Source organism: Fringilla coelebs (genome assembly GCF_963513975.1).
Source record: "Fringilla coelebs genome assembly, chromosome: 2".
Classification (NCBI taxonomy): Eukaryota; Metazoa; Chordata; class Aves; order Passeriformes; family Fringillidae; genus Fringilla; species Fringilla coelebs.
This window is the reverse complement of record NC_140029.1, coordinates 86,525,866-86,535,931: the sequence shown is the minus strand read 5'-3', so window position 1 is coordinate 86,535,931 and position 10,066 is coordinate 86,525,866. Positions and strand designations below refer to the sequence as shown.

General features: G+C 44.1%; 1 protein-coding gene across 1 annotated transcript; it reads right to left on the bottom strand.

Annotated features, from left to right (window-relative positions):
* Positions 1-480: 480 nt before the first annotated feature.
* On the bottom strand, positions 481-6,616 carry C3AR1 (complement C3a receptor 1). The gene is given in 3 exon segments (XM_084226918.1): positions 481-1,959; positions 6,554-6,580; positions 6,582-6,616. Coding segments are annotated over 3 exon segments (1,164 nt in total). The 5' UTR covers positions 6,596-6,616; the 3' UTR covers positions 481-836.
* Positions 6,617-10,066: the final 3,450 nt, after the last annotated feature.

Here is a 10,066-nt window from a genome sequence, read left to right as displayed (position 1 = left end):
AAATGGCTGATAGTCCAGCAGTCACCTAATCTGGGTCATCATTGACTGCAGCTGCTCAAATTCTGTTCATGTACCATCTCAAAATACAGAAGGTACATTTGGATAATCTAAAACTATCTAAAAGGAAGATTTGGGACTCTGGTGGTGGAGGGAGTGTTGGGGAGACAGCGAGTGTGCACATGCTGACTATAGATACAGTATGTGCATTGGCCAGTAACTACCATACAGTGATGTATTTGTCAGGATAAAGAAATAGATTGGGTGTCTGCCAGGGCACAAAAGTCAGTTCAATGCATCTGACTGGGGTAAGTGCTGTTCTGGTGCATGGCTGTAAGGAAATGTAACAGTACTCTCTAGGGAATCTCCAGATATTTCTACACACACCTCAGAGCCCTAGTAGAGTCAGAGGAATGATGTGATGGCCTTCTGAGGACCAATATCCCAGTTAGTTTTATCTGCACTTTATCAGAAATAGATGTAGAACACAGATATATGCAAATAAAATAACATCTTAACAGAGAGGTTCAACTACATGATTCCCACCACAAATCTGTAGCCAGCCCTGCTTTCTTGAAATAGTCTGTGTAGGTTAAAATACTGTGTCTTCTGCTTCACCAGTCATCCCTCAGATTATTACTCTTGGTGCTTCCAACTTCCCATCTCTCTAGTATAGGATATAAAGGGGGTTATCTGTCATGAACTGAAAGTTGCAGTGTCCTGGGTTGGAGCTGCAGATTAATCAAACATATCGGAGCAAAACCACCTGCTAAGCGGAGAGTGATTGATGTGCAGTGCTATAGCTTGTTCTTTCTACAGCAGTGATAGGAAGTCCTTCATTACAAGGTGCTGCTCAGGTTCTTGTCTGCTGAAGTCTGGCTTCTGTGAAGGGTTGAAGATGTGAGTTCCTCACTAAAGGCAGTTTCCAAGATTCTTTGCACAGATTGCCGTACCTTTGCCCTGAAGTCTCGTCCCACAAAAACATAAAGCAGGGGGTTGATGCAGCTGTTGGCATATGCAAGTGCTGTAGAGAGGTGATCCCACAGGATCAGTGACTCCATCAGTCTTGTTCGAAGGCTAGGTACAATGAAGAGCATCCCAACTACATGGTATGGAGCCCAGCAGATGAAGAATGCAGCTACCACGCACACAATTGTTCGCAGTGTCCTGTTGTGTGACTTGTGAAACTGATTTGCGTGCGTTCTGAAAACAATGAGAGCATAGCAAACTGCCATTATGCCAAAGGGGAGCACAAAGCCAAAGACAGCCCTAGTAATGTTTATTACCACTGAGGCAAGGGGTACAGAATAATTTCCTTCATTGGTGTCTCCCCACAAGTCACTACCATTGTAGGCTGAGTAGTCCCATAACTCATTTACAGACACATTTACAGATACATTTACAGGATCATCTATGTAATCATCAACTCCAGAATTGTACCCGCACTCTGTTTTGCCATCATAAGTGCTTGTCTCACGGTAGTAGAAGACAGGGCAGCAGAAAATGAAGGCCAGCATCCAAATGCCACTGCATGTTAGCGATATAAATTTCACCGTTCGGTGGTTCTGACACCAGACAGGTTTCATCACCAGGAGGCACCGATCAATGCTGATGGCCACGAGTAGGAAGACACTAGCAAACATGGTGAAGATTATGACTGATGGAATGACTTTGCAGAGGAACCAGCCATAGGGCCAGTGTTCATGAAGGGCCAGGTGAACAATGAAAAATGGCAAGGACAAGCAGCACATGATGTCAGCCACGGCAAGGTTTAGGAACCAGACAGTGTTCACAGACCTTTTCATTTTCAGACCAGCTACCCAGATCACCAACCCATTGCCTGGGATGCCTATGATGAAAACGATGGTGAAGATAGCAATGCAGACAATTGATTCTGATGCATAATATACAGCAGCCTGTTCCTGTGAACTGCTATTGCCCAGATCTTGAGGCATTCTGCAGCTGTGAAACAGAAAGAAGATAGGTAGTCATTCACATCCTTGGTTCTCGTTAGCCACGCAAGCGCAGGGCGGGGCTTTCCTGCGGCGGCGGCGGGGAGATTAGAAGAGGGCTCTAGGGAGCGCGGAGGGCAGGAGCGGGCAAACCCGGGAGTGGCACGGCAGCTCGGGCAGGCAGGGCGAGCAGGCAGGGTCGTAGGTTTCCTCCTGCTAGTGGGGTATGTTGTGGGTTTGTTCGTTGGTTGGTGGGAGTTGTTTGGGTTTTTTGTTTGTTTGTTTTCTGTTTTTTTTTTGTTTTGTTTTGTTTTGTTTTTTTTTTAGTAATGGTTTGTACACGATCAAAACTGCAGTCAGTAAAAATGTATGTTGCCAAATAGAACCCTCCTCTAAAAAGGATCCGTCCATCCAGACCCCTTCCTGTATGGAGTGTTTGAGCCTATCAGTGGCTCCCAGAGGCTGCTGCAAAAGAAGCCTGCCTGTGGTTTGAACAGGTGAACAATCTCCTTTCGCAGGTGGCCAAGCTTAGGGAGGAAGTAGAAAGGATAAGGAATATTAGGGAAAGTGAAAGCGAGATGGATTGGTGGAGTTCTGCCGTTCCATCCTTGAGGGAGGCCCACAGGAATCAGAGGACTCCATGCCTCCCACTGTCAGGTAATAGGAGGACACCTGGTGAATGAAGGGGAGTGGAAAGGGGTTCCTACTCAGAGAGGTAATAATAAAAATTCCTCCCGACCCCTATCCCTTAGCCAGGTGCCACTTCAGAATAGGTATGAGGCCCTGGATCTAGAGGGTCAGCCAGAGGATGTAGAAGAAAATGATCTGCCCAGTGAGCCTTCCAATTATGCTTCATCTGTCAGAGTGATCACTACCTCTAACATCAAAAAGAAAAGAAGGGTAGTTGTCGTGGGTGACTGCCTTCTGAGGGGAACAGAGGGCCCCCTATGCTGTCCAGGCCCATCCCTCAGGGAGATCTGCTGCCTTCCTAGGGCCTGGGTATGGATATTACTGAGAGACTTCCTGGGCTGATTTGGCTCTCTCATTATTATCCACTGCTGATACTCCAGGCTGGCAGTGATGAAATTGAAGAGTGTCAGGGCAATTAAAAGGGGCTTTAGGGCACTGGGTCAAGTGGTTGATAGGGCAGGAGCACAGGTCCCTTTGGTGGCAGAGAAAAACGATGAAAGGAATAGGAGAGCTCACATTATCAGCAAGTGGTTCAAGGGTTGGTGTCATCAGCAGAATTTTGGGTTCTTTGATCATGGGGCAACTTTTATGGCACCTGGCCTGCTGGAACTGGATGGGCTCCATCTCTCTGTTAAGGGCAGAAGGATTTAGCTCATGAACTGGCAGAACTTGTTGAGAGGGCATTAAACTAGGTCTGAAGGGGGAAGGGGATGCCGCTGGGCTCTCTGGAAGCAGGCCCAAGGGTGGTAAGCCTAAGTTAAGAGTGAAATCAGCAGCCCAGCTGAGGTGCACACAGCAGGGGTAACAAACCTAAAGAGCTGGAAGCCATGGTGCAGCAGCAAAGCTATGATGTAATTGCCATCACAGAAACATGGTGGGATGACTCACATAGCTGGAGCATTGCACTGGATGGCTACAAGCTCTTCAGGAGAGACAGGAAAGGGAGAAGAGGTGGAGGGGTAGCCCTTTATATTAGGGAGGCTTTTGATCCCATGGCTATTGAAACTAATGACGATGAAGCTGAATGCCTATGGGTAAGAATTAGGGGGAAGACCAACAATGCATCCTACTGGGAGTCTATTATCATCCACCCAGCCCGGAAGAAGTGGGCAACTTATTCTATAAATGGCTGGAGAATGTTTCAGGATCACCAGCCCTTGTTCTTGTAGGTGACTTTAACCTACCAGATATCTGCTGGGAACTTAATACAGCAGAAAAGAGGCAGTTCAGGAAGTTCTTAGAGTGTGTGGAGGACAACTTTGTGTGGCAGCTGCTGAGTGAGCCCACCAGGAGAGGGACTATGTAAGACCTGTTTGCTGTAGGAGATGTGGTGGTTGGAGGCTGCTTGGGGCATAGTGATCATGAAATTACAGAGTTCTCTATATTTGGTGAAATGAGGAAGAACATCAATAAGACTCTTACACTGAACTTCCAGAGGACAGACTTTGGCCTATTTAGGAGACTCATTAAGAGGCCTCCTTCAAAACAGAGATCTTGAGGGCACAGGAACAGACATCTTTTTGCCCCTATGTGGCGAAAAATGAGTAAACGAGGCAAATGTCCAGCCTGGATGGGCAACGAGGTTTTAAAGGAACTTAGGAATAAAAAGGAAGGTCATTCTTCCCCTGTACTTGGCACTGGTGAGGCCACACCTTGAGTGCTGTGTCCAGTTCTGGGCCCCTCAGTTTAGGAAGGACGTTAAGACACTTGAGTGTGTCCAGAGGAGGCCAATGAGGCTGGTGAAGGGCTTGGAACACAAGCCCTGTGAGGAACAACTGAGGGAGCTGGGGTGTTTAGCCTGGAGAAAAGGAGACTCAGACGTGACCTTATCACTCCCTACAACTTCTGAAACATGATTGTAGCCAGGTGGGGGTCGGTCTCTTTCACCAGGCAGCAACTGACAGAAGGAGAGGACACAGGCTTAAGCTGCATCAAGAGAAATATAGGTTGGATATTAGGAAAAATTTTTTTACAGAAGGAGTGATAAAGTACTGGAATGGTCTGCCTGGGGAGGTGATGGAGTCACCATCTCTGGATGTGTTTAAAAAAAGACTGGATATGGCACTTGATGCCATGGTTGAGTTGAGGTGTTAGGGCATGGGTTGGATTTGAAGATCTCTTCCAACCTTGTGATTCTGTGATCCTCCTCCCCAAATTCTTCTCTTAACCTTTACTGAAGCATCCCTGAATCAGGTGACAGTACAGAGCTGTCAGGATACAAAGGCATTGGCCTACACAAATTTATTCCTAGCGTACCTGTTGTACGCCTTCATCATTTTCATAATGGCTAAACCTGTAAGTAAGCTTGCTATTCAAACAGGGAGCTGTATACAGTTATGTTCTCCTATCTCTATCATCCCTTTGATTTCCATCTGGTTCTTCTTAGTCTCCAAAGTGGAGCTCTCTATTCACATGGCCATGCTGTCCCCAGGTGTGTTTCCTGGTTGACTTCCTGCTTCAGAAAGGCAAATAAGCATTTTTAGTTCCTCTTTCCTTTAAAATGAGCAATTTCTTCTGGCATAACTGGTGAAGTACATTTAAGTGAAGCAAACAATGTCTGTGTTTCTGAAATAACCCTGCTTCACTTTCTGAACATTACAAATAGAACGGACAGAACATAAATTCTGTTGGCTAAGTGATATTTTAGGGAAGTGCCAGTGACCACTTCCTTTTCTTACGCATGTGTTCCGAGCTGTCTACTGGTTCCTTGGAAAGCTTATCTTGACCAGGAGAAAGGCAAGACATAATTGGTTTAAGATTCTATGAAAGACAAGAAATGACTGTTTGAGAAGAACAGACAGATATTTACTTGTAGAAATAAAAATGAAAATACAGAGTAATGTTCTTGAGCCATTTTTGATATGAGGTGTCTTACTGCAAGACAATGAAGCTGACCTACAGCATACTTAAGCGACATTTTAAAACTATGACCGTAGTAGAGGAAAAGTTTTAATTGCTCAATTAGCCTGGACTTAGTAAATTTAGAAAGGAGAAGAAGACCAGCAAAGCTAAGCTAGAATTGAGGAAAAAAAACCTCAATCTTTATCCTTTAGGCATTAATAGAATTGTCTATAAAATTCCTGTTAACTAAACCCTTGCTAAATTGATGAAGGCAGTTTATTACTGAAAGGTCCCAAAAAATGTTACCAAATGCAAGGAAACTGAATAGGGAAAAGGTGAATACAGCCTGCAGAAGCAACTGAGAAGACATAAATAAGACAACTGGCCCTTTTTTAACCTCTGTTAGGCCAGTACTTAAATTCTAGCCAGAGATTGTTGTATGCAGGACTAAATATAAATATTATTAAAAATTCAAATCATCAATCTCACTCTTGCATAACATGCAGTCTGAAAGTGGAGTGATGCTTAAGTGTTCAAACTGCTTCACTAAGAAGAAAATGAGATAAACAATTGTAACAAACATCATCATTTATCAGGTTTTGGTAATATCTGCTAAGAGACTTTAAGTGAGGGTGACCTGCAAGGAAAGCTATGAAAGACATTACTGGAAGGCTTAACTTAAAGCTGAAGGCTTAATTTAAAATTCTCCCTAAGTTTGTTCCATTTCCTGTGGTCTTGCTGATCCATGTAAAAGCAACTTTTAGAGGGACAACTGGCGAACAGTGCTGCAAGAGTTGAACCCTGCTGCCTCCCCATATAGCTACAGAAAATGGTATGAAGAGGACAGGGAAACAAGGAATGCTGTAAAATAGTAATGCAAGTCCTACCCCAAGTAAACTGATGAATCAATTAGAAGATACTGCCCACACTCTTATTTTCCAGAGTTCTAAAAGGGCTACAGTGTGGTTTGAAAATGGAAGGGGAACTGGAGGAGGGAGAGCGGTTTTCAGGAGTAAAGAATAAATGGCAAGTAGATGAGGAAAGCAAAAAAAATTCTCCAGTTTGATACCTACCTGAGTGAAGCAGTAATTTCAGTGTGTTGGAGCAAGTACCATCAGTCTTGTCTCTGGAGTGACTGAAAAAACTCTCACATGACATTTTAGGAACTGCATTTTTTTTTTCCTGCATGCATCCTGTATGTGCCAAGTGTGTTCTTTCACCCTGATAAAATGACTCATTTGAATGTAATTTCAAGATCTGGATATCATCTGCTCATAAAATAAACAGTCAAACCACAGGAAGTTTCTCAAAACTGTCAAAATAAAATAGTGCTCGAAATAAAATATTAATAGAATTATAATCACAAACATATACTTTACTATATTCAGTAAGACAACCGAATGACATCTTGCCTGCTGACACAAAGTGTGACCTTTGCTGGAAGTGATTCTAAGTCCAAACCCAGCCATGTCGCTGTGAAATGTCTAATCTGTAATTGTCTTGTAGCCACTTCTATGTCTTATCAGGTCAGCACGTTCACCTAGCTAATCTCACTTTTTACCAATCCAGATCAGCTTCTGTCCCAGCTTGAGACAGTTTTGCTTCTTCAAATATGGAACACTGTACTCACCAAACTGTGACTGGTCATGACAAAAGGATTTTAATCTGCCTTTTACTTTTCAGGGTATTAAAAGTCTATTTTTTAAAAAGGAACTTGACTGACAAAAAGTTAGAAGTAGTTAACTGAAATGGTGATTTGCACAAAATGTGGCAAGACAATAAAAACAGAAGACTTCCAGGGCAAGGCATTTCTAATATTTAACAAGGGGGTTCCCCCTCGCCCTTCACAATTGGGGAAATCAAGACTGCTAGCAGAAATGACAAAGCCCAGACATACAAGAATCAGCCTCTGTATTTTGGTTTTGGTCTGGAAAATGAACCATGACAGAGCAGACTTCTGCTCCTGAGCGTGTCTGTGAAAGACGCAGATGCTGCCTCCAACACAAAACCAGAGAAAGGAAGACAGGCCAAGGCTGAGCTGTACCCACAAAGATAGACAGGCTGTCAGCAGCCTGCCAGGAAAATTCCTGTAGTTTCGTCTTATTCTCAGCTGCCATCCTGCCAGGGGGACTCCTCGGGCCCAGACAGGCAGTGCTGATAGGAGCTTACTCCTATGGGCTCCTCTTGGCTGAGGGACACCTAGCTGGGTCACCACCATGGGACCTGCCAGTCAAGCCCTGCTTTGCAGGGAGGTCCTTAACCAGTTCTATCCTCCAGGTTAAATGTTCTATTTCAAGATTTCAACCTCTCGCCGAATCCTTAAAAAAAAAAAAAGTAACAAATAAATAAAAATTTAAGTTTCAGTGGTTATTGGCAGTGCTTTGTACTTTTTTGGTCCAGAGATGCTTGTTTGAACCAAGCTCAAGAATGTTATGTTCTCTGCTGGCTAAGTCTCAATGGAATTGAATGCGAGATGTATTCCTGGCGTTCTGGTGCTGCTTGTGAGTCTTTGCTCACATGCCTTATAATAGTTGGCCCTTTGCCACTCCCTCATCCGAGATGCTCTCCTCCTAGAGGGACCGTAGGAGGACTGTGGCACGCTGAATGACAGCACTGTGAAGAGGGAGGTGAAACTTAATACTGCTAATTTGAATCACTGAACTTGGAAAAGCAGCCGTAACTATGCACACGGAGGGGTGTACTCCCAGTAAGTTATTAGTGCTCAATGAAAAAATTTAGCAGTCACTGTAGGAAGTTCTAATGAAAAATTAGGTCAATGAGCAACTCTATCCAAAAGGTAAATGTAAGATTCTTCTTGAATTCTGAATGCTGTACTGGTCCTTGATCTTAAAAAATTATAGAACAAGAAAAAACATAGAGAATGGTGAATAGACAGCCATGGCTGGGAATGGCTCTGTCTGCATTAACTCATGCTATTTCCCTAGTGGGAAAACAAACAACCAAACAAACAAAACAAAGCCCCAAACAAAAACAAACACCCCCAAAAACCAAACCAAAACACCCCAAAACCCGAAACAAACAAAAAGCCCAAAACAAAAACAAAGGAAAAAAGCCAACAAAACCAACAAAAAGCCCAAAAAATCACAAAACCCCCAAGCAAAAACCAAAAAACAAACCAAAGCCTCAAACTTAGTGATATTTCAGTGATTATTTTTGCCTCAACACCTCCAGGTATGATGACTCCACCACCCCCCTAGGCAGCCCATTCCAATGCTTGACATAGAATGCTCAGACATGGCTGTGAAAAACTCCAATCACTTGTTTTTAAAACTTTAAAAGTTTAATAGTAATAAAATGGTTATAAAAATAGTAATATAATTAGAGTAATAATAATTTGGACAATTTGGATTAGGACAATATGAGACAATAGAAACAAAGAGTTACAGATGTCTGGGTACCTCTTTCTGGGCAGCATAAACCCGAAAAAGGACTCGCATTAACAGAGGATTAACCCTTAAAAACAATAACCAGTTGCATATTCATACATCTCATACGTGATGCATAAATTCTATTTAAATACAGGATTCTGTCTGGTCAGTGTCAGCTTCTTCCTCTGAATCCTGACAGCGTCTTCAGGGCTGAGCGAGGCGTAAAGAAGTTAGTTTCTTCTGAATATGCAATAAAATTTCTTTCTCTGAAAAATTTAGGTGTCCTGTGACTGCTGTCTGGTGTGAGTACCTCATTCCTTTCTTAAAAAAATATCTCACATACATGGTTTCTATTTTAACATTATGTTGTAACCTAAACTATATTTACCACTACTTTAAAAACTTAATACAGCGTAACTTTCTAACATAACACATGTAATATTCATTTTAATATTTGAGAAAAGCCAGTCATAAAATACACATTTTTCACATGGCTCTATGTAATTTTTAAACTTCTCTTATGCCTTTTCTTCCACTTTTCAGAGTAAACACTGGTACTTTTTAAGATTCAGTCACAGGACGCTGCACATCACTAAACTTCAACATCAGTCTCCACTGAGAAGCCATCATTAAAAGAGTGGTTTAAATGCTGCCAGCCTTATCATTATAGACAAATAAACTAGTATCCACACCCTTTTGGGGGAAGACCCACTCCTGAAACTAAGCTTTGCACAGCTGCCATTTCCATCACTTCCAGCAGCAAACCCCGTCGCGCTCTGTGCCGCGTTTCGCTTTCGGCTTGCTCTTTTACCAAAAAGCCACCTAATCCCCGCACCACCGAAAGAACACTGGCACTGAGCCCTTCAGGAGGACAGGGAGCAGCCCGCGGGGCTGCAGACGAGCAGGTCGATATCGTGTGGCGGCACAACCAGCGCCGCCGCTCCCGCCATGCCGCCCGGCCCCGCCAGGCTTGCCGCCCCTAACAAACATGGCCGCGCCAGCCCCGCCGCGCCACCTGCCAGGCCCCAAGATGGCGCCGGCCGCCGCTGCTGTGTCAGGGGCGGCTCCAAGATGGCGCCCTCCCGCCCCCGCTCCTCGCTGCCAGCACCCAAGATGGCTCAATCCGCTTCACCGACGTGGCCCGCGTCTGGCGCGGCCGCGCCGGCGCCCCCAGGCTGTGTCTGCCCTCATCAAAGA